Source organism: Salvia hispanica, chromosome 1 (assembly GCF_029641045.1).
Source record: "Salvia hispanica isolate PSC_SH4W2 chromosome 1, Shi_PSC_v1, whole genome shotgun sequence".
Lineage (NCBI taxonomy): Eukaryota > Viridiplantae > Streptophyta > Magnoliopsida > Lamiales > Lamiaceae > Salvia > Salvia hispanica.
In genome coordinates this window covers 48,555,829-48,580,865 of record NC_142692.1, presented here as the reverse complement: position 1 = coordinate 48,580,865, position 25,037 = coordinate 48,555,829, and the positions used below count along the sequence as shown (strand labels likewise).

At 35.7% G+C, this 25,037-nt stretch overlaps 3 protein-coding genes across 4 annotated transcripts; 2 read left to right on the top strand and 1 right to left on the bottom strand.

The window, feature by feature from the left end:
* Positions 1–1,391: 1,391 nt before the first annotated feature.
* LOC148934031 (uncharacterized) lies at positions 1,392–2,940 on the top strand. 2 transcript variants are annotated; one of them, XM_089063095.1, is made up of 2 exons: positions 1,396–2,295; positions 2,397–2,940. In XM_089063095.1, exons 1-2 carry the CDS (start codon positions 2,197–2,199, stop codon positions 2,796–2,798), a joined length of 501 nt encoding a protein of 166 aa, XP_088919221.1. In that variant the 5' UTR covers positions 1,396–2,196; the 3' UTR covers positions 2,799–2,940. The 2 variants fall into 2 exon arrangements, with proteins under 2 accessions (XP_088919218.1, XP_088919221.1); XM_089063092.1 differs by having other exon boundaries at positions 1,392–2,940.
* A 2,555-nt stretch (positions 2,941–5,495) lies between these two features.
* Positions 5,496–9,518, top strand: LOC125222959 (transcription factor PIF3-like). Its single transcript, XM_048125871.2, has 9 exons — positions 5,496–5,725; positions 6,114–6,278; positions 6,372–7,476; positions 7,551–7,646; positions 7,725–7,790; positions 8,038–8,103; positions 8,399–8,899; positions 9,004–9,088; positions 9,174–9,518. Exons 2-9 carry the CDS (start codon positions 6,193–6,195, stop codon positions 9,182–9,184), a joined length of 2,016 nt encoding a protein of 671 aa, XP_047981828.1. The 5' UTR covers positions 5,496–5,725; positions 6,114–6,192; the 3' UTR covers positions 9,185–9,518.
* A 1,488-nt stretch (positions 9,519–11,006) lies between these two features.
* On the bottom strand, positions 11,007–12,865 carry LOC125222526 (uncharacterized). Its single transcript, XM_048125188.2, has 2 exons — positions 12,699–12,865; positions 11,007–12,281 (listed from the first exon to the last, which is right to left on the bottom strand). The coding sequence occupies exons 1-2, from the start codon at positions 12,741–12,743 to the stop codon at positions 11,301–11,303; spliced, it is 1,026 nt and encodes a 341-aa protein (XP_047981145.2). The 5' UTR covers positions 12,744–12,865; the 3' UTR covers positions 11,007–11,300.
* Between the last annotated feature and the right edge of the window lie 12,172 nt (positions 12,866–25,037).

Here is a 25,037-nt window from a genome sequence, read left to right as displayed (position 1 = left end):
CAAAACTCAATTTTTAATTCGTCGGATTAAAAGATGACTGTCCATAATTTGGTTGATCATTTTAAATTGATAAATTGTTTCAAATGAAGGGTGATCTTAATTAGTCAAAAGTTCGTGCAATTAATAAAACTAATCCAATTTAAAAGTTAGTTCGAATCCACCCTTTTTTTACCTTAATTTCATCCTCTTCATTCCCATTGGAGCTCAAAATTTGGGACTTTCTATCGAGTAGCAAATAGCATGACATTGCTCGATATATTTCTTTGCACCTGTGTTCTCAGTAATATCACTATAAGCAAACACATACCGATCAACATGTACTCCTTCCGTCCCATGTTACTTGCACTTTTACTTTTCGGCACATCACAAACTCCTTTAATTATTTATAGTTTAAATTAGAATTAATGCATTTAATTAATATATTAGTATAAGTTAAGAGGTCCTTTATTAAGTGACGTCTCATTACACTTAGAATTCTAACTTAATTACACAAAAAAATCAATCTCAAATTTACGGCCTAAAATGAAAAGTGCGAGTAGCATGGGACGGATGAAGTACTATATTTGGTACTTTTGGTCACTTTATTGAGCACGATAGTACATTTAACGAGCAAGAAGTCCCTGTAAAACATTTTGCCAAGAGTTACTGAGTACATCGTGTGCTCGCTAACATATTTATGTTTATGTTTAGGTTTATTCGGTTTGCAAGATTGTATCCAGGATTAAATTTATAGTGTGTTTGGTTCTTGAGATTCAACCCCACAACTCAATCCTAGATGGATAATTATGGAATAATTAGTTATAGCTAACTCCCTATAACTAAAATAATCTCACAACTCAATCCTAAGTTGTATTTTGATATTATTTTATCTTGCAAACGTAACACCACCTTAGAATATTTGTGTGCAATTAGTAAAACTGGTCCAAGAAACGTTGTCCACAGTAAATGTGATACTGCTAAGAAACAATTTCAACATTTGACTAAATCGCCCCAATTAAAAAAGGAGAAGATGGTGAACAATGAGAAAGAAAATAATTGGACCCCACATCATAATAATCCTAAAAATAGTACTCGAACAAACTCAATTCTCCTTGTAATTCTCCACAAAGCGCAAAATTCAACAAATCTGAGGAACGTCTCACTAAGAATTTAGTTAATAAATAAATTAAACAATAAGTAACAAGTAAATGATGTACTATTAAACAAGAAGTAAGATTCTTAAAAATAGAGTTAAGAGAGTTGATAAAGCGCAGAGCTTTACATAAGTTCTAAGCTATTGGGAATTTTTCATATATATACCAAACTGCCTCTAATTTCATTGCTTTTCCCCTCCGCCACCACCAAATTAGTCCCTCTCTCTCCCTACATATATGCTAATGTATTTAGACTATGTTTATCGGTGGGGTGGGTCGACCGCCACCTCACCCCACCTTTAAAAAAAAAATAAAAAATCAATAATATTGTCTCAATCTCAAGTAGACCACGGTCTCTCTCCACCCAAACACCAACCAGGCGGTCTCCATTCCATCATCCAATGAGATTGTGCCAAATGGCACAATCTCATTGGTTGATATATATATACTTTTAAATTAATATATCTTTAATATAAAATATTATAAAATTATAAAAATTATATCAAAATTCATAATTTTTCTTCCTCTATAAATAGAGACCACATTTGCTATAGTTTGCACACAAAAAAAAATATCTCTTTCCTCCTCCTATAATCTTCTTGTTTGATAAAATTTCATATTTTTAAGCTTACTTTGTTGCTAACTATGGATGATGATGAGAATAATATATTCTCCGATTCCCCAAATTTCTATCCTTCCCAAAACTACAACCCTTCCCAAAATTTTAATCCTTCTCAAGATTATTTCCCTAGTTTTGATGATTTTCCAAATTCTGATCAATTCCAAAATTCATTTCAAAACCAACATTCAAGCCAAGTCATATCACCAACCAACTTGAGTGCTTCAAACACTCCACATGATTGGAGTGAGCAAGAAGACATGTCATTAATGTCTGCTTATTGTTTCGTGAGCAGGGATGCAATTGTTGGCACCAACCAAACTAATGCCCATCTATGGCAAAAGGTTCTTGATCAATATGAGGAAGCAAGAAAAGAAAATCCAGGAATGGGCCAACAAAGAAGTTTAGAGTCATTGAGACAACGCTACAAACGACTCAACACAAATGTCACAAAGTGGATTGCTGCATACAAAAAAGCACATGATCGAGCTACAAGTGGCCAATCTAAAGAGGACATTGAGAAAGCCGCTCAACAACTGTATGGTAAGAGAAAATTTACTCACCATAAGGTGTTTGAGGAGGTGATGAGATACAATCCTAAGTGGGAATTGAAATTGAATAGTACTGGTTCAACGCGTTTCCAGCCAGATGAAGATAGTCTTGAAGAAAGTCGTGGGAGCTCAAAAAGGTCGAGGACTAGTGAGGAAGGAGGACCTCAAATTGACTCCATTCCTGAGAGTCGTTCTTCAACATTGCAGCGTCCTACCGGAAGAGATCAAGCTAAGAGTAAGGCTAAAAGAAGAGGCAAAGAAGTTGCAACGTCTTCATATACAATCCCTAATGATTTCACTGCAGCACTGCGTGAAATGAGAGTTACACGTGAAAGGGAATGTGATATTCAAGAACGGAAGATCAAAGCAGCTAGTGATATTCAGGAACGGAACATCAAGGCAGCTATCCTTACTCCGCTGATGGCTAGGAGGGACTTAACTCCAGAAGAAGAAACGTTGAAACGCAATCTAATAGCAGAATTATTTGGGAATTGATCGTAGTTTATCTGTTTTCAATGTATGTTTCTTATTATGCAAATTTCAACTTCTGTTGCTTAGTGTGTAATCTTCAATTTCTGTTGCTTAGTATGTAATCTTTAATTTATGTTGCTTATGTAATTTCCAGTTTATGTGATAAGCCCTTCAATCAAAGTATGACTACATGACATTACAAGTGGGGGTGGAATCCAATGACATCCCATGTGATCACGAAAATCAAAGTGTGACTATATGACAAGTCATTTTCTATCAAGTGGGGGTGGAATCCAATGACAACCCATGTGATCACGAAAATCAAAGTATGGCTACATGACAAGGCATTTTCTATCACAAATGGTGGTGGAATCTAATGACATCCCATGTGATCACGAAAATCAAAGTATGGCTACATGACAAGGCATTTTCTATCACAAGTGGTGGTGGAATCCAATGATAACCCATGTGATCACGAAAATCAAAGTATGGCTACATGACAAGGCATTTTCTATCACAAATGGTGGTGGAATCTAATGACATCCCATGTGATCACGAAAATCAAAGTATGGCTACATGACAAGGCATTTTCTATCACAAATGGTGGTGGAATCTAATGACATCCCATGTGATCACGAAAATCAAAGTATGGCTACATGACAAGGCATTTTCTATCACAAGTGGTGGTGGAATCCAATGATAACCCATGTGATCACGAAAATCAAAGTGTGACTATATGACAAGTCATTTTCTATCAAGTGGGGGTGGAATCCAATGACAACCCATGTGATCACGAAAATCAAAGTATGATTACATGACAAGTCATTTTCTATCACAAGTGGTGGTGGAATCCAAGGACAACCCATGTGATCACAAATGATAGTAGTGGAATCCTATGCTCAACAAATTACTTCTATATATTTACTTATATGCTTCAAGAAAATTATACACAAATCCTCTCACGATTATTGAGCCAACTCTCCCTAAAAAATGTCATCAAGTTCTAATTTTGAAGCTTTCAATCTTCTTGAAGACAATGAATGGGAAGAAAAAATTGTTGAACAAAATCAGCAACTCGATCAACTAATCGAGGATATAGCTATTTGGCCAACAACCTTGCCTTCACAACCTACAACCCAGACGGCTAGAGCTAAAAGGAGATACATTGAAAGGAAACGCGAAGAGGGTCATGATATTATTTTCGAGCAGTACTTTGCTGAAGATCCAATCTATCCTCCAGATATTTTTCGAACAAGGTATCGCATGCGAAAACCTTTGTTCGAAAAAATAATGAACAAGCTCATCGACACCGACAACTTTTTTGTGCAGAAGCGTGATGCTACCGGTCGACTTGGTATGTCTGCAATTCAGAAATGTACAGCAGCGATGAGGATGTTGGCCTACGGGGCGGCGGCCGACTTGCACGACGAATATTTGAGAATGAGCGCACAACTCATTCGCAAATCTCTCATCAAGTTCGTTGAAGGTGTAATCTCTAACTTCGGCGATGAGTACTTGCGAAAGCCCACCGAAGAAGACTTGGCAAGACTTCTGCATATTGGAGAACAACGTGGGTTTCCAGGCATGTTGGGTAGTATTGACTGCATGCATTGGGAATGGAAGAATTGTCCCACTGCATGGGCTGGACAATATGCCGGAAGAAGCGGGAATCCGACAATCATCTTGGAAGCAGTAGCATCTCAAGATTTGTGGATATGGCATGCTTTTTTTGGAACTCCAGGTTCGAGAAATGATATTAATGTGCTTGATCAATCTCCTGTTTTTGATGATATTTTGGAAGGTCGAGCACCGAAGGTCAATTACATAGTAAATGGCCAGGAAAAAAATATGGGATATTATCTCACTGATGGCATATATCCTCAATGGGCGGCGTTTGTCAAATCTATACCAGGTCCACAAACGATGAGGCACAAGTTGTTTGCTCGACATCAAGAGTCTGCGCGAAAAGATGTTGAACGAGCTTTTGGTGTTTTGCAAGCTCGTTTTGCTTTTATCAAATGTCCATGTCTTATTTGGGATCGTGATATTATGGGGAAGATAATGATTGCTTGCATAATCTTGCACAATATGATAGTGGAAGACGAAAGAAGCACATATTCGAACTATTGTGATCCAGCAGAATTTATTCAAGATCGACTTGGACAAAGTAGTCATGAGAATGGAGATGGAGATGCGAATAATGATTTCATATATTCTACGAATAGAATTGCGAGTCTAGCTTCTTACATGAAAAACAAAGCCCAACTTCAAAACAGAGAAGCTCACAAAGCTCTGCGAGACGATTTGGTTGAGCATATATGGGCAAAATTCGGCAATTGCAATTGAATGTCTAGTTTTCATCTTATGTATGAGCACCAATTATGTATTTTAAATTTTATATTTCAATTATTGTAATGTATATTTTTTTTTGTTTGTTTTTATAATTTTTAGTTTGTCATTTATTACGTTTTTCTATAAATTTACAATAATAAGTATTTCATGTATTAATAATATTATTAAAAAATAATATAAAAATAAATATATAATAGTGTGGTTGGGTGGTTGGGGTGGTCATTGATAAACCATGAAAATGTGGGTGGTTGGGTTGGATAAATATTGATGATGTGGAAGATGATGTGGAGGAGATAGAAATAAATTAAATATTGAAAAAGTGGCTGGTTGGGTTGGGTTGGGTGGTTGCTGATAAACATAGTCTTATAGTTTTGAAGCCTCGAAGCTCAAACCAAATAGCTGGATGGTGAAAGATTGAGCTTTTAACCAAGGATAATTGTGGCACACATTGGATTAGTGGTGAATTCAAGAAAGCCATCATAGCTCACACTGAAATCTGGGAAAAGTGTAAGGAAAGGCTTAAATCTTTGAAGATAGATATTGGGAAACATCCCAAGAAAAGGATTGTATCTTGTTGGCAGATGAGCTGATTTTAGGAGGTAGGTTTTGTTTTTCTTCAAGATTAGTTTTGTCTTGTGGGATTAAGGGGGAAGATCTCTGGGTTGTTGATTAATTTATACAAGATTTCATGTGGCTTATTCTGCTAATGATTGAATTTGGATTGAGCAAGATTCAGTTTTTGAGTTAAACAAGCTCAATTTGGTATTTTTAATGTATTTCTGCTCTATTAAATTAATGAGTTTGAGACTGGAACTTCTACTGATTAAGACTTAACTAGATTAAGACAATCTTACACCAATATAATATTTCTACTTGTTTGCTTCTTTTTTTCTCTATTTACATACTCTTACTTGTAGCTATCTTGAAAATGTCTTGGTAGTTTTAGGTGATTTGGGAGTTTTATTGATGTAATTCTGGTTTACACAGTTTCTGTTGGTGGGATTTCATTAGCATTAAGCTGCAAGAGCTCAGAGATTTTCAGAGAAAGGTGTTCTATTTTTTCACAATGCCTCTTTCAGAGTTTTTGAGAATGGCTAGAGGAAAACTTGAATCTAGCCATCAGAAACCGGCCCCAGCCGACATCTCTTCTAAGTAAGACTCAAGCTAATCGAATATGATCGTTTTTATTGTTTTTGTGTGTGTTTTTATTTGATTCATTGTTATTTTTGGTGATCTTGTGTGCAGGCCTGAGAATGAATTAGTTGAACTAGTTTGGGAGAATGGGCAGGTTATGATGCAAGGTCAGCCCAGTAGGGTTACAAGAAGCCCTACACTTGCCACATCGAGAGCTCGTGATTCAACCACTGCAAGGTATGGAAAATATGGAGTTGAGTGTATCATGAATGATATGGCATCGGTGGTGCCTTCAGGGGACATGGATTTAGGCCAAGATGATGAGATCGCTCCGTGGTTAAGTTATCCCATGGATGATGCTCTCGGACAAGGTTATGCTTCCGAGATTCTGCCTCATATATCTGGTGTTACGGCTAATGGATTGTCTACACAGAATAGCTTTGCATCAGTGGACAAGAGGAGTAGTTGTGAGCAGACCGTTAGTAATCTGCAGAGTGGGGCTAACAATGTGAAGGTTTCTTCTTCTAAAGATCGTCCTTTTGGTTCGTGGCTGCCTCAGCTTCATCGCCAGACATCAGACGCCTTAGGATCTGGAGTCACGGATGTTGTTAGCAATAACTCGAAAGACCAACTGGATGCTGTATTCAGGAATCCAGCTCAAAGTAGAGATACTGTTAGCATTCAACCACCTACTAATCATTCGAATTTTCTCAACTTCTCCCATTTCTCAAGGCCAGCTACTCTTGCCAAAGCAAGCCTCCCAAACTCTGATGGAATTCCTAAGTCGGTATCGTCAGTTGTGGAGAGAAATGAAAATAAGGAAAAAGGTTCATCTGCCCATCACAGTAATCCAGTCAAATCTATACACCTCGAGCAAGCTAAGAGCGTGCCAAAAGACTTTGAGTCCCATGGTTCTGGTGTATATCCTGCGGTGGGTTCTAGTGAACCAGTCGTTAAGGCATCTCAAGGTTCATGCCCTCCAGAAAGAGCCGATAATTTGTGCAAAGAAATTTCCATCAAGAACGACAAGCCACTGATTCCAAGCAATAACTACAGTTCTGCAAAAGGAGCTCCTGAGGGTGATAGGACCGTTGAGCCTATGGTTGCTTCTTCTTCTGTTGGCTCTGGAAATAGTGCTGATAGACTTTCTTGCGAGCAAACGCAATATTCAAAAAGAAAGTTCTGCGATATTGAGGACTCAGAATGCCGTAGTGATGTAAGTAATGAGAAAGTATGCTAATTGTTCTGTTTATGTTAGCTATTGGTTTATCTTAACTCTTTTATGGACAGGATGTTGAAACCGAATCTGTTGATGCAAAAAAAGCAACTTCTGTGAGAGGATCTAAGAGAAGCCGGGCAGCAGAAGTGCATAATCTTTCTGAAAGGGTGAGCAAGAATCTCATTGCCCAACGATTCCCTCTATGTTCAAAAATTATTGATCTTCATTTTATAATGTGTAAACAGAGACGGAGAGATAGGATCAATGAGAAAATGCGTGCTTTACAAGAACTCATACCAAACTGCAATAAGGTAAGTACATTCTGAGATATCTACTTCATGCTGAATCCAACCACAACTCATGTTTATGGAATTTGTTCTTGTTTCGAGGATTCTTCTGTTAGAAAATATTGCATTTACAGAAACTGAATCTGCCCCTCAACACCACCTTCGTTCATTTGGTCTTGTTGTTTTAATGAGTTTTCGAACTCCATCTAGAAGTTTACGTGTCATTTACCCTCTTTTGGCTTTGATTGATTCTACCATTTTCCACTGTCAGGCTGATAAAGCTTCAATGCTCGACGAAGCCATTGAATATCTAAAAACCCTCCAACTACAAGTACAGGTAATGTGAAGTCTTTCAAGCATTTCATTTATTCTTTTTTTTTTAGAAGTACAAACTTCTTAGGCCCTTCTTGGTACGATGGAATTGAATGATGGGATGAAATGTGATCCCTACTTCTATTCCATTCATTTGCTTGGTACGATGGAATAAAGGAGGGAATGAAATGAAAATGCAAAAAAAATGTCATTTCATTCATATCTTCATTACATTCCATCGTACCAAGGACTTGTGAATGGCCATACTCTCTCGTAAGCACTGCCTGAGGATATCTTAAGAGGAATGTCGATGTTTGCAGATTATGTCCATGGGTTCAGGGTTATGCATGCCTCCAATGATGTTCCCGGCCGGAATGCAACCAATGCATCCTGCTCATGTTCCACATTTCCAACCAATGGGCGTCGGAGTGGGTATGGGCATGGCTTACGGGATGGCTATGCCGCCAGACATGAACGCTGGATCCTCCAGCTGTCCTATATATCCTGTTCCTCCCCTCCAAGTACCACACTTTCCCTCTACTGTGCCCGGGCTTGCCAATTTCCAGAGAATGCCTGGTCAAAACCATCCAGTATACGGTCATCCTGCTCAAGCATATCCGAGTTCAGTCCCAAGACCACCCTTCGTTCCTCTAGCTCCACGCCCCCCTTTAACATGTGCCATGGGATCAAGTACTCTGAGAAATTGCGAAACTCCTAGTACATCTCAAAATATCAAGTCTGAGGATCCAGCAAAAACCATGAACTTGCAGCCAATCTGCAACGCCGAAGCTAGGAGCTCAATCCACAACAAATCCAACCAGGTTCGAAATAAGAAAGAATGTGTAGTTACACAACAGATTTATTGATATAGGAGAATGTTTGTTTAATTTTGTGCAGTCTTATTAAATTTTTATCTCTACCGCAGCCTGGAAAAGAAGTTGTAGATCAATCGGCTGGTGTGCAAGATAACAAACGTGCCACGGACTCAACGGACATCAACAAAGAACCAGGTCAGCGCAACGGATACCTAACTAAATTTGTCTTTCTTTACTCATACTCTTTCTTGTAGCTTACAGTGTTTTGCTATCGATTCAGGGTGTGATTAGCAGGACGCGTGGCTGCTGGCATTGTCCCGTTGTCGACATCTTCCTCAGCACGACATTACCCCAGGTCGTCGAATGAGGTCAAAGTCTTATGATAGACTGCACAGAGTTGGAGATATTTTGTTTAGTAGAAAGTAAGAGCTATATACATATATATAGTGTATATTCATGAGAATTGAGTTTGGTAAGGGTTGATCAATGCCAAGAATAGGTCTCTTGCTAAATAAGGTGACTACTGGTTAGATACATTTTAGCTGTGTTGATACAGTTTTTGTTTTTGGAATTATATTTACTACTTCCACCACAAGAAATATACTACTATCTTTTTTCTTCTAAATTTTCATATTGCCATTGAATGTTGTTTGTTTTGATCCTCGTGTGTATTGGAAATAATGTTACCATCTTTAGAAAATTAAAATTTAAATATGAGTAAAGACTAAAACTGGTCCTGAACATATGCCAATTTTATGATTTTGGTCTTATACTTTATCTTTTGAATTTTTGCATCCCGAACATTATAACTCGGATCACAATTGGTCCTACAGTAACAATTCCGTCAATTTTTAAACGATTTTTACCCGAATGAGACTATTAAAACCATCAAAATCGGTCAAAATCAGGTTAAAACCGTTTAAAAATTGACGAAATTATTAGTGTATAACCAATTGTGATCTGAGCCGAAATGTTCAGGACGCAAAAATTCAAAGATAAAATATAGGACCAAAATCGTAAAATGGGCATATGTTCGGGACCAGTTTTGACCTTTACTCTTTAAATATTAATACAATTATATTTTTGGGTTTTACAATATTACAAATTTATACTCCATATTTTATTAAAATTGTTGGGGCCGTGACAGACAACACCATACTTCCCCCTCACTGGTGCCAGAGTAAGACGTGGATAATAGGTGTCCAAAAAAACATAATGATTTTTTCTTATGTGGAGAAATCTAAATTTTGATGCCCTGGCCACGGAAATTAAAACCAAAAATGAGCAAGGCATTTATATTATAGAAGAATTCAATCCTCACTACCTATTGTCATCCAATCATCTTATAATATATCAATTTGTCGTGATGGTTGCAGTGGGAGTTATTTGAATAAATCAATGATGATATATAGGCCTTGTGTTGCAGTTGCAGTTACAGGTGAATTAATTTATTTCCACATGTTGGTGATGAATTATTGCAGTTGGTTTTGTCTATGTATAAAATGCAAAAACCATGGCTTCATGCCACAGATGTTTATGTTCTGGGATAAAATTGGTGTGCCCTCTCCATTATAGTGAACTCCGAAAAACAATGAATTTTAGTCAAAATTTAGTTCGCATTTTTTTTATGACATTTTATCTGATATGATCAAAAGATTTTGGTGAAGTTTTATCTGATATAGCAGCCGATAGGTCATACTCCATGTGAATATCATCGCTGATGAGTTACATGATATCGTCCATTTATAAAGGACAAAAATTGTTTAATTGAAACTCATCGACAATATATTAGAGAGGGCAATAGGGCAACTAGATTATTTCGCAATGCAATCAATAATTGCAAATGAATTCAAGCTTTTTTACTTAAAGTTGAGTACCAAACAAAAATTTGACTAAATTTCTTAATTTTTTCCCGCAATTACCCAACATCATTTCCATATCATGCTAACTCATACTCCCTCATTCTACAATCTGATGTCTCATATTGCATAAATGCGAGTTTAAAAAATATGAAGGAAAGTTAGTGAAAAAGTTAATGAAATGCAAGTGCAATGATTTTGTGAATGTATTGATATGACAAAATAAGAAATTATTGATACAGCATAAACACTAGTAAAACTGAAAACACTCAATACTGAAATGTATTTACACCAATACACCAATAAATTGAATATCTTCTTCTTGCATCATCACATAAATACACAAACCAACAAATGAATATATCAAAAAAATGGGAAAAGAAAAGAAGAAAAGGGAAATCTTCTTGTGTGTGCATGACACTAGTAGTATTATCTAACATATGCAGGCAAACAATCCAACATCAGACATACACAGACAACCTTCACAAACTGCAACTTATCACACAAATAAACAAACCATATCACCATTTCCACTTCATTCAAACTTGCTACTTGTTGCCATCATCCTTGGCTTCTGTAGGAGCCGCCGGCGTCTTTGATTTCCCAGTGATGGCTTTCCTCGCCTTCACCAGCGATTGCTTCACGATCTTAACAAGAGACTGCTTCTGAGTCTTCACCTTAGTTTCAACACTTTCCTTTACTGTCTCATCAACTTGTTTCTCTTCACCAGTTTTCTCCTCTTCCTTTGTCGTCTCCTCCGGTTTGATGTCTTTGGGTGTCGCCTCGTCTCCACAGGCCTTTTCGACAGCTTCAGCTTGTGGCTTTGCCTCAGTCTCTACCAATTCTTCAGCCACAACACTTTTCTCTTCAGCCACATCACTTTTTGGTTCAATCTTCTCAGCCTCATCAGCCTTCTCTTCTGTTGTCACATTCGATTCAACTTTATTTTCTTCGATTTTGGTGACCGGATCAGCTTCAGATTTGGCTGGCTCAGCAGAACATTCAGTAGGTTCGGCCGGTGGAGCCTCTTTCTCTACTTTCTCAACTGCCTCTTCGACCACTTGAGCAGGCGTTTCTTCGGCCTTTTCCTCTTTCTTCTCAACAACCTCAGCCGGCTCATCAACCACTTTTGCTGGCTCCTCCAGCTTCACTTCACTAGACTCCTCAACACACTTTTCCTCCACTTGCTTCTCAGCAGGAGCAGGCTCCGGTTCTGCTTCGACCACTGGAACATCCTCGACTTTCTTGTCATCTACCTTTTCTTGAGTTGATTCAACTTCAGCAGGCTTGTTATCATCAAGCTTCTCTTTCGTTGATTCCTCTTCCACCGGCTTCTTATCGTCGACCTTCTCTTGAGCAGGTTCCGGAGCAGCCTTCACATCATCGACCGCGACTTCCTTATCCTCAACCTTTTCCTCAGCAACAGTTTTAGGCTGCTCATCAGCAACACCATCTTTGACATCACCCTCAATTTTCTTCTCCTCTATCTTTGCTTCTGCTGATTCACACTCTGCTTCAACTTTCTTCACCTGAACATAAAACAAAACAATCAATTTGGAAAAAGAGAACAGGGTTAAGGAAGCTCAAACTCTCCCACAAAACCAAGAAAATACTAATTGATGCAACATGTGCTCAGTTTTGAGAATTGCTAGCTATAGGTTTCATTCTTTCTAAATTTCTAATTTCTTTCTAAATTCTCTAATCAAGATTGCATAAACTAAGCAACTAATGTACACATATGTCCCATGATTACACAAACTAAGCAAATATGCAAACAGCACCACAACCAAAAACTAGAAACACAGCAAAAGGGCAAACATGATTTTAAGATTTCTAGTGCTGATTAGAACTATTTTAACCAGTTCTAGCCATAAACTAACCAAAGAAACAATTTTTCAACACAAAAACAGCACAATCAAACAAAAAGGAAGGAACAAACAGCATACCTCAGCAGGGGCGAGATGATCTGATGCAACAGGCTCAGTAGCCATGGATCAACAATGAAGAAAGCTGGTAGAGAAAAGAAAGTGAGAAGAAAAACAAGTACTGAAGCAGGAAAAAAGAAAGGAATGAGAAGGTTGGCAACAACCACAAAAGCAGGGGGGGTGGGGTTGGGGGCTCAAAAGCAAAACACACACTGCACAGAGTAGAAGAAAAAACCACACCACTCATATACAATGTCACATGCTTGATGATCTGTCAAGACCAATTCAGTGGAAATCCATCAAATAATAAATTAATTAAAAAAAAGAGCTGTACACATAAATATCAAATAGCAAGAATCCAATGGATGAGAGAGGCCATACTGGAAATTCTTGAATTTTTGTGAAACAAATGTTAGGGAGTAGGCGCTGTCATTGCAAAAGTAACAAGCTTTATCATGGGACCATATTTGCGTTAACGGATTAATATTATTTTTTTTGCCCAACAGTTGTCTCATTTTTGTCGGTTATGAACAACCCCAATTTGGATTACAGTTTTTTTAATTGTGATTATTGTTTCTTTGTGCTATTTATCAGGAAAAAAAAGGGTTAATTGGAGTGATTAGTTGTGTAATACCTGTCATACAAGAGAAGTAAAGGCTAATTTTCAGTTCCAGATAGGAATAAAAGACAACGTCATACCTGTCAATGCACAGAAATTTGGTTAGGTGATTGTTAATTTAATTTAAAAAATGTTTATTTATATTTACAGATAGTAGTGTTAGTTTTGGATTGAAGCGAGCATTTGACTATAGCTACACTATAGAATATAGGAAGAAAAATTAGTTCTGGTCCAATCATATCCAAAAAACAGTATCTTGCTCTATTATAGAGTAAAAATTGTTATATGTAGGTATTTTAATTTTTTAATCAAGGTGATCACAAGGTATTTGATGCTCTGCCTTGATAAAAGGTTTTTGAACTATGAAGTTTTTAGCTAAACGAAACAAGCTTAGTATTTTATGTATACTGACAAAAAATTTCCTAGTCTAGATTTACCAAATTGACAATATGAATTGGTGGATATTTTTTAGGATAAAAAGCCATTTAAATCACTAAGTTTGGTCAAAATCTGGTCTATCCCATAAAGTTTGAAATCCGCTAATTAAATCATGTTGTTTCAATTTTTTTAGTTTATCTCATAAGTTGAATTTTAGTTGGAATCTTTGTTGAGGTGAATTGAGATTTCAAGATGGATTAAGATTTAATTTACGAAAAAGATGTGTGTATATCCCAAAGTGTAATCATAAGAAGCTTAATCTAAATTCTTCAAGATGGATTTCAATATAGAGATGCAAAAATTTCACCTAAAATTCAACTCATGGAATAACAAGAAAAATTGAAACTTCATGATCTAATTAGCGGATTTTAAATTTTATGGATGGACTAGATTTTGACCAAATTTGATGATTTAAATGATTAATTACTTTTCTTTTTTTTTTAATCTACTTTGATCTTATTTACCTTCGCTTATGTCTTGGATGATAGGCTATGAATTATGATACGAAATTTATGGGACATTTATTTGGTGTTATTGTTGGTTGTTGATAGAGAAAGATGGCTCTTTGATTTATTTTTTTGTCAATCTCATGAGCTAATAAGAGAAATGTTTCATGAATTTGCTTAATAGACGAGAAATAAAAAAGAGCATAAGAGAATGATTTGATACATTGCATTTATGTCGAGTCATGCTTTGATGTGTAAATGTGTGGTTGAACTTCATATTTGATGTGAAGTAGAAATCAAAGACGTGGTTGAATAAATATTTGAGCCACTTGACCATATTAATCAATGTCTCCATATTGTAACCTTTGAAAATACCTTTTTTAGTCTTGGCTCTAGAATATTTTAGATGATTGGCAAGACTATTGGAAGATGAGTTTTATTTTATTGAAATAGTGCCTCATTAATTATCTTTAGTAGTAAGCTTTGATGGTTTACGATATGTCTCAAAACCTTAGTTGTTCTTCAAAGAGGTAATTGAGTGTAGATTTTAGGTTCAAATATCTAATACACGATGATTTTCTTAAAAAATAGACTGAGATTTATCGTGATTACCCCTTACTATTCTGTTGAGCCGGAGTGTTGGAGCCCTTGGGGCGAGGGATTTACCTTTTTTGAGTGAAGTATATTCCTCAAATCTTGTTTATTGCCTAATCACATTTGTTCTTCTCGTTATTCGAGAAGATACAATATCTCAAATTTGGAGAGCTGATAAAATCTTATCTAGTTATCTTTCCCTTATTTGGTTGTTGTCCTTCAAATTTGAGCTCTTAATTATATGTTTGTTATGCAATTTCATTACTATACAATTATTATACAAAGATGTCACAATTAGGTAATAGTTTTATGAAAATGCAATTGTGTTTTGATGTGCCACAATGTATTTAAAGGACGAGGATAAAAGAAAATTGGCCTATGATTTAAAATGTATAGATTGGATATGATTTGAGTTAATCTCGATTCCAAGTTAGTGGGCTTATATGTTCAAAAAAAGTTGGGCCTTAAACCAGTGATAACATTTAACGGGTCCTTTACATAGATTATCTCTCTCTACACTTATTTTCTGCAAATTAGTTAGGATTGAAGATTTTCAAGTTGTTAATCGTGGATTTACCTACAGATTAGATTCATTTATTTATTATGGGAAATTGGTCTCTAAAACCTTGAACTTTGCCTAAAATTTGGTATTTCCCATGAACTTTGAAATTGGTATATAATATCACGAACTTTGCATTTTGTTTGGTATTTCCCGAACTCACTCAAATAAGATATTTTCATCAAAATCTTATTTAACATAGGCAACCGTGATATGTTTTATAATATTTGAAACCACTTTTTAAGTTCATAACATGTAGCATAAAAAGTCACGTTGAAAACCACGTTGATTTAATTGTGTCAAGTATGATAAAAGCCTCGTAAGTTAGTCAAATATAGTAATAAACATGCCGTAGGAAATACCAAACAAAATGCAAAGTTTGTGATATTATATACCAATTTCAAAGTTCATGGGAAATACCAAATTTTAGGCAAAGTTCATGGTTTTAGAAACCAATTTCCCATTCATTATAGCAGTCATTTTTTCTTTGTTTATACAATTTAATCATGGGTAGCTAAAGATTTTATAGTCCTACGATTCTGTATGATTAATTAGATTTATATTTTTTATTTTATTAGTTCCAATTTTTCCCTAGAATTACTGGTTTTTAATTCTTGGTGTCTGATATCATGTTTAGACAGCTGGCCACTATTTTTTTGTTTTTGTTGACAGCTTGCCACTATTGATGCATGCTAGTTGTTATATCTAAGATTTTGTGATTTTACATGTTCGATCGAATTGAGATTTCTTGGCCCAAGTCCAATATAACAGTTTCTTACTTTACATAATTTACTTAGTGGGCCTGCCATTTCTATGTCCTAATGAATCTAAATCTTTTATAAGTTACACCTCTGAAAGTATCAATATATATTTATGCAGCACCTATTTTGAAACCCAATTAAGTACTGTATTATTTTTGCAATGATATATTTAGCTCCATTGAGAATTGGTGGATGATTGTTTTTCAAATGAAAACACTTGCAATCTCTGATGCCACGATGTTATAGTCATATAAAATGGATGGGCTAAATCGGCCCAAACATCTCATGATTAATTTTTATAGATCCACATGTGTTTGACGATTAGAATATTATGAGTTTTCTAATTTTTTTATTGATAAATAAATTGAAATTTAAAAACTATGTCAAGGTGAATTCGTCTGTGTTATGGTAAAATCAAACTCGAGACCTTTGGTTCTTCTACATTGTGCCCACACACGTCAGTTTTCTAGTTATAGATGTACCCCGCTCCTAGTAATTATAGATTTGTCACCCTCCTAGTAATTCAATTCATTTGAGATGAATTAGATACACTAAATTAGGGGTTATTTCCCCACTTTAAATTTCTTATAATGACACCTCTAGGGTTCATTAGCCCTTGTCCAATTAGATTTTGACAAACGACTCTACACTTACATTGATTGACAAGACTCAACTCAAAGTTAGAATGTGAAATAGTCGTAGTTAGGACCATAATCACATTTAATTTAAAAGGGCTATCATTTTAATGTGAGAAGAAAGCCCTCCATCATTTTCCCACTACAAAGCAAAAAGCATCTTGTGTAATTATTCTTACTTGGGGGGACAAAGGGTGCATTTCAACGACAACACCTTTTAGTAATTGATTGACTTAACGTTATAATTCCCATTTCTTTTTATATTTCAAGAAAAGGAGTGTTTAGCTTCTTCATTTAGCTAGGATTACAAGTCAATCTCCACAATAATTCCCCTTTAAGCCTATTTTTTAAGTATTTTATATGTGGCCAAATGTTATGTAACTTGTAAAAACGACCGGTGTGAGATTATCGAGGCACTAATGATTGTTATCGCGAGATTAAGTTTCCATAAAAGGTAATTAAGGGATAGAGTGGATGGATTTGGTGTCATAATCATCATCATAAAAGAAAGGGCTTATGGGAGATTGACAAGACGGAGCATAATTAATTAGTTTTAGTTATGATTTAACTAACACTTATAAAATATGCATGTGGTTATGTTCCCTAACGATACTATTAATGGTCCATCTTAATAGTAAGTGTTAGTGTCATCTCAATTGGACCACTAATCCATTTCCCTCCATTTCAATGTTCCCCACGGGTAATGTGCAATGTTTCTTTAGATTAGTCTTCCCATTTTATTGCTAATTTATCATTATCCGGATTAGTCTTTGTATATATGTATGATTCAAGAATCTAATTAAACACATAACGTGGCATTTAAGGATAATTGTTTTAATAAATGTATGTAAGAATAGTATTGACTGACATCAGAAGACCATATTTATGAACTCATCTAGTCCATAATCTCTTTTAATCAACACTAACTATAATTGTATATGTCAACTTCAAGGTGAAAATTTCCATGTGCTAAACTCTCAACAATAAATATGCATGATTATAAGTTTGAAATCCCTTTGCACTTTCATTTAATTTTTTTATGATAATAGTATCACTAAGATACATGTATGATAATAAATTATGAACATACAAAAAATGGTGATGCTAATTCCTATTTCCGATCCCTATATTTGATGAAACACAGGGATAAGTATGGCTGAGAATGGTTATTTCTTTTGACATAGTTTGTACATATATTGAATAAAAATATATGGAGCAAGCAGCCAAGCATTAACGTGGACACAAGCTGAGGCATTATCCTTTTATGTGTCTTGATCTTTTTGTCAAAAGCTTTTGAGATTCTTCTATAAAAGAAGTCTTAGCTTAGGCAAGACTAGACATCGAGATCGAGTCATATAAAGATACATCAAATTTTGTTCGACGCATTATTGTTCTTTCTTATCAATTAGTTATCCTAAATGAATTGATTACAAGGGAACCCTATATTGAAGATAAAAATATAAATGAATTCAAGATAAACATGAAATAGCTACTTATACCGAAAGCCAAGGAGCATTTTGGTCTCGGGGTTATTGAAATATAGAAGTAAAATTAATGTATCTATATGTGTAGGAATTATACTCCTACATAACTATGATTTACTCGCAATCCTCGGATGAGATCATGACATGTAAATTAAAAATAACTTTACGAGTATATTTTTAATGTAAATATCTAAGCATACTTTGTATCATACCACTTCATTATTTTTAATGTATGATTTAATTATATATGTGCTGAAGTATGATTTATTTATTTGTTGGGGTATGCCAATATTGTGTTGAAGTATTATTCATTATTGTATGGAGATACAGTTCATTGTGTGTACTGACGTGTAGTTTATTGTTGAGACTAACTATGTTTTGAATTATTGGTAACATCAATTTGTTTTCAATATTATAATAATAAAAATAATTTAATTTATTCTCATTTTACTAAATCTCACTAATTAAATTATATAATGAAATAATTATCACATTTTTTACCTTTTGTAGCATCCACGTGTTTGATAATGTAATATTTTTTTTTGAGTGAAACTAAACTGTAAGTTTATAATATGGAGAAGCAAGCAAAAATATTGTATCTATAGAGATTGATTAATCTAAGTTTAAATATTGTAATGTCAATTACTCTCTCCGTCAGCCATTAGGAGTCTCATTCCTTGGCGGCACGGGTTTTAAGAAATGTTAAGAATAGTGAGTGGAAAAAAGTTAGTGTAATAGAGGTCTCACTTGTATATATTAGTTTTAAATGAAATGTGAGTGAAATGAATTAGATGAAAGTGAGACCCTATTATCATTTATGGTAAAAAATGAACCGGGACTCGTATTCGCGGACGGACTAAAATGGAAAAACGGGATTTCTATTCGCGGACTGAGGGAGTAGCATATACTACTACTATCTACACTAACAATAAGCGAAATTTATAAATTTTGCCCGTAGGGGCGTAGCGCAGTTGGCAATGTAGTGGCAGATCTTGCTGCAATAAGTCTGAGTTCAAATCTCACTGCTATCGTGTAGTTGCTTCTATCTCTCAGGCACAAGTGTGAGGTTTTGGGAAATGGGCTTCTGGCAGTCAGTGGGTTAAGGCCTCTCCCTCAATGGGCTACTGCGTACTCTGATTTAACCCCCTCACATGATGTCGAACCGGAATCTGGGCGCCGCCAAGGTGACAAAATCGCCTTTTTTTCTGCAACAATAAGCGAAATTTGGTTTTATAATTAAAGACAAAACAAAATAAATAATAATCAATCCTAAAGAGATAATATGAAAAGAAATGGAATCATATGATTTAGATCTCTACTCTTTAAATCTAATTAATACATTAAATATTGTTTTGTAAAGACGTTCACTAAATTCATTTAAACTCCCTCCTCGAGTATCTAAATCGTGGATTACACACTATAATTAATATCTCTATTCAATTACAAGCTGCTACTTCTAAAACCTTGAAGTCAACTACTCTTTAACACTGAGCTGAATCGAGTTATCCACAGAAAAATAAATTAAGAATTATATTTATTTCTTAACCTATGAGCTAACGAGGGCATCCACAGCGGTTCACAAAACCGTCTCTATCTCGTCTCGGAGAGACGAGACGGATAAGAGACGCCGCTGTGGGATGCATCCCATCCCCATCCCGTCTCTATCTCGTCCCACGTCTCTTAGTGAAGGGGCTCCCGGCGAGACGAGACGCCACGCGCTTGGGCGACGTGGCGAGCTCCGGTTCGTGCGTGACGCCCACTCGCCGTCCCGCAAGTGGGCGTCGTTTATATCCGTTAAAATTGATTTTTTTTTATTTTTTTTTTAAAAATCAGAAAAAATTCAAAAAAATAAAAAATATATATAAAAAAAATTTCAAAAATTATACTAGCCGTTTATAGCCGTTTTTTACAAATTTTTAATTTTTTTTAACTTTTTTTTAAGCCCCAAATCACTTCTATAAAAACCAAATCATTCCCATAAATTATCCACCATAAAAAACTCTCTATTCTCACTCAAACACACTACATTCTTCATCTCAAAACATTTTTCTTCTCCCAAATTTAATCAATTCATGGATCCATTTGAGCTAATGCGTCAACTAATGGAACAATCGCTAGAAGAAGATCGACGTAGGGAGGAGGAGGAAGCCGCGGCGCGTCAAAAGCGAACCCGGAAATACATCCATCGTGACAGGGAGCAAGCCGCCGCAAGGTTGGTACGCGATTACTTCTCTAACAACCCGAGATGGGATGATACCTACTTCCGTCGCCGTTTCCGTATGTCACGCCCGCTATTTTTGCATATCGCAAATACATTGGCGGCCCGGGAAGAGTACTTCCAAGAAGGTTTCGACGCTACTGGCCGTCCCAGTCACACGACGCTCCAGAAATGTACTGCAGCAATCCGTCAGCTTGCTACTGGACAAACGACGGATTTGTTCGACGAGTACCTACACGTCGGAGAAACCACTGGGAGACTTTGTTTGATGGAATTCTGCAAAGGCGTCCGGGCAGCCTTCACCGACGAATTTCTGAAGAAGCCAAACACCGCGGATTGTCAGTTTCTGCTCCAACTTCACGAACAAGCACACGGGTTTCCCGGGATGCTCGGGAGCGTCGATTGCATGCATTGGCAATGGAAGAATTGCCCAACGGCGTTGAGAGGGTCATACACGAGCGGCCACAAAGGCACCCACCCCACCGTTATACTCGAGGCCGTCGCCGACTACCGGCTATGGATTTGGCATGCGTATTTCGGGGTCCCCGGCTCGAACAACGACATCAACGTGCTCAACCACTCCAACCTCTTCACTGAAGTTTTGAATGGTAAAGCGCCGGCCATCAACTTCGTCGCTAACAACCGCCAGTATAAAATGGGGTACTATCTTGCCGACGGCATCTATCCGAAGTGGCCAACCTTCGTGAAGACGTTCAACAGGCATGCGAACGAAAAACAGGCTCTTTTTGCGCAGAAGCAAGAGGCTGCTTGCAAGGATGTGGAGAGAGCGTTCGGGGTTCTCCAAGCTCGATGGAACATTATCAAAGCCCCGGCTCGTACGTGGTTTATAGATAATATGGTCGACATCATGTATACGTGCATAATCTTGCACAACATGATTGTTGCCGACGAAGGACCTCAGGCGGGAAATTGGTTCGACCCTGAGACCGCGGGAAGCTCTACCGCAAGTAGTCCGCCTCGCAGTGCTTGCATCCGTCTTTGGAAGAGCGGATGTGTATTCGGGCTAGGACACGTGATTCTACCGCCCACGGCCAACTCCAGGAGGATCTAATGGAGCACATTTGGGCAAAATTTGGCAACGAGTAGACGCAAATGATCTTCATTAGACAACTCTTTGCCTCCATTTTTTTAATGATGTGTATTTTTATTTTTTTAGGATTTTAATTATGTGTGTTTTTATTTTTTTTAGGATTTTAATTATGTATTTTTTTATTTTTAGGATTTTAAATTGTAATTTTATTTTATTTAATGAAGTGTGTTTTTTATTAATTGGATTTGTTGAAAATAAAAATGAAAAATGAAATTGAATGAATAGTTAAGAGATGAGATGGTTGAGAGATGGATTGATGTGGGTGCTATCTCTTAGTTAAGAGATGGAGTGAAAAGTACAGTAGAGCCCATGAATAGTGAAGAGATGAGACGGTTAAGAGACGGATAAGAGACACCACTGTGGATGCTCTGAATCCTTTCTTTGTACTAGACCTATGAGCTTCTAGTTTATTCCCAGAATCAATTTTGGACAATGTGTTGAAAGATTGAACAGTTTTAGAAAGAGGACAAAGATTTGGAGAAGTAAACTTTGCAGAACATTTTTCTAGAAAAACTATTCTTGAAAGATTGAGCACGATTTTTGGAGAAATTAAGAAAATAAAACTTTATGATTTCTGGGGAAAAAAAAGCAGAATCGGAGAGAAGAAAATCTATCTGGCCCTCATTTCTCATTCTTACATGACAATTTCATGTGAATAAGTTTGATTAGTTAGCCAAAAAAGTGAATCATTCTCTCACTCCTCGTTCTAACTAATTACTTCTTGATCTTCTAAAACTTTCTGAAATTGAAAGATGACGGCCGGTTAATATTATAATAAGTATTAAAAATATTTTCCAATTGAAAAAAAATTAACTTTTAAATAAAATATATTAGTAACAATTTCTTTGTGGCCTAAATTTTTACTAATTTGCACAATTGGCAAGACTTTGAAAAAATACGAAAAGATATCCTGAATTTTTATTAAATGGAGGACGTAAAATGATCCAGACATTAAACATGTCAAAAGATGTCTCTGACTTTCTTGAAAGTTATAATGATTTGTTTATCAATTTTGTCGTATATTTTGATTAAATGTTCATTTTAGCATTTTATATGCACATTTCGAACCAGTGGCGTATCCAGAGTTTTTGATTTGGGGGTACGAATGATATGACAAATAGTTATTATAAATAAAATAATATTGATTATAAAAATAATTTAAATAGTAAGAAAATTTTATATGAAGTACGAGTTGTAATAAAAATAATAATCCATACATCTCACTTTAGAAGTCTCGGTTTACCATTTTAGTCCGTCTCACATTAAGAGTTTCGGTTAAAATATTCCATAAATGACAATAGGCCTCACATTCCACTAACCTTATTTCACTCATACTTTATTATAAGATTAATATATAAAAATGAGACTCACATTCCACTATCATTTTTCACCAATTTTCTTTACAATTTTTAAAAAACGCATACCAAACTCAAATGGAACTCCTAAAGTTGGACGTGGAGTATTACCTAAAATGTTAAAAATAAGAATTTCATATTAAAAAATAAAAGCAATAAAAAAACTAAGAATTTTTTTATTTGAAGTACGAGTTATGTTACTTAAAATGATAAAAAAAATATCAATATTATATATAAAGCAATTAAAATAAATGAAATAACAAATATAATATAATTAAAGTATAGTAGACAATCCTAATATCAAAATAACTAACTAACAAAAATGAAAATGTTAGTACATAAATAAAAAAATATTCAAATATAAACATAATTAAAACAATGAAAAGAAGAATGCATAACAAAAATGAAAAGGTAGTTTTCATAATCAAAAAGAGAAAGAAAAGGAAAATAAAATTTAAAGGTTTGCTCTAGCCAGGAATCGAACTCATGGCAGTGGGAGAGGCATTATGAGCAGCGGATCACTGGAGCACCACGCTTTTAAATAAATCATCAATAACTGTAGTATTAATATCATGAATTTTGGGGGTACAGTTGTACCCCCTTGTTCTTACTTGCATACGCCACTGTTTCGAACCAAAGACATTATCACAATTATTATACTGGTGAAAATTTAATATGGTTTATACTTTATACAGTTTAGTATAATTGGGAATATCAGTTTGTGGTAATTTAAAAAATTAGAATTAGAAATTTCTAACTCGATAAAATTACAGTGTAATTAGTCCACAACTCGAGTATAGGACTGTCTGGACTGACCTAGAACCTTTAGCCCAATGGGTTAGACTTAGTTGCAACTATAGTCTACTGTTATGTATGTTTGATACCTAATTCGACACTTAATTGATGATTCCTATAATATAAAAAACTAAACAAAACAAATAACCTTTAATTTTATATTAATTAAACATATATGCTTGTGTTTTACTAATATAACAATATACAAATAAAATAAATTAGAACGCAGCACCACCTCGAGTAGTCTTACATGTCTTGTTTATTCTTTAAGGAATGCTCAATACCAAGGCTAGGCTACACAGATTTTGTACTCCAGGAATCGAAGATGATAAGTGTGTTTTATGTAAAGAAGAGTCGGAAACCCTGGAGCATATCATCTTCAGTTATAGAGTCTCCAGCAACCCTTGGTATTACTGTTGTAAGCGGTGGAACAACTCATTTTGCATGCCTAAGGAACCAATGGCGTGCTTCATCTCTTGGATGAATACTCCTTTGCTCAAGTTTGACAAAAAGCTTTGGAGTTCTATGTTCTATGTCATTGCTTGGTCAATTTGGAATATTCGGAATGAGATCATTTTCCAAGGTTTGGAACTGAATTGGGAGATTGAAAAAAGAGACTTATATGGCGCTTAAGATCGTGGATCAAGAGTTAGTGTCGGAGCTTCACCACCCGAACGGACCTCTACTGACAGTTTGAGCGACCTCACACGTGGGAATTGGAGGATAAGGTACTTGTTCGCCTTGATCTGTCTTGCTTTCTTCCGAAGTGGTATGTTGCTCCTCTTCCCTTGAGTCTTAGTCTTGCTTGTTGCTTGCTCTTTTTTATGGTTTGTGCTTTTGGCTAGATAGTATTTGTTGGTTGGTTTTGTTGGTTTTTTTTAGGTTCTTTTTTGTTGTTGTTGTCTCGTGGGCTTTCACTCACCACACCTTAGTGGTTTGAGACTTTTTTATTATATATAAAAAACATTGAATATCTATAATCAAATAAATCACAACCCAATTAGCCAGCACTCGATTAATCCACAAACCTAGTAGAGTTGTCATGAAATCCTCTAGCAGTGGCGGACACAGTAAGGGGTGTGGGAGGGCTTAAGTCCTTCCCAATTCATATTTTTTTATATATTTTCTATTGAAATTTTTCTCAAAATTTTTGAAATGCATGCTTAGCCCTTCCCAAACAAATGATACTTCAGACTAAATAAATAAAAATTGGATGTTAAAAAGGGGCTGAATTTGATTATTTAAACTTTGAAGAACAGCAACAATGGCTGCACTTTTATTTGGAGAAGAAGACGTATTTAATTAGAAGAAGATTAATTAAGACGTATTATAAAAATATTTTTTT

Excerpts from the sequence above, each read along its gene's own strand:
- LOC125222526 (XM_048125188.2), bottom strand. The coding sequence starts at position 12,743 with ATGGCTACTGAGCCTGTTGCATCAGATCATCTCGCCCCTGCTGAG. Across the intron at positions 12,282-12,698 it reads ATCATCTCGCCCCTGCTGAG|GTGAAGAAAGTTGAAGCAGA; the intron begins GTATGCTGTTTG and ends TTTTATGTTCAG.
- LOC125222959 (XM_048125871.2), top strand. The coding sequence starts at position 6,193 with ATGCCTCTTTCAGAGTTTTTGAGAATGGCTAGAGGAAAACTTGAATCT. Across the intron at positions 7,477-7,550 it reads ACTCAGAATGCCGTAGTGAT|GATGTTGAAACCGAATCTGT; the intron begins GTAAGTAATGAG and ends TTTTATGGACAG. Across the intron at positions 7,647-7,724 it reads TGCATAATCTTTCTGAAAGG|AGACGGAGAGATAGGATCAA; the intron begins GTGAGCAAGAAT and ends ATGTGTAAACAG.
- LOC148934031 (XM_089063092.1), top strand. The coding sequence starts at position 1,779 with ATGGATGATGATGAGAATAATATATTCTCCGATTCCCCAAATTTCTAT.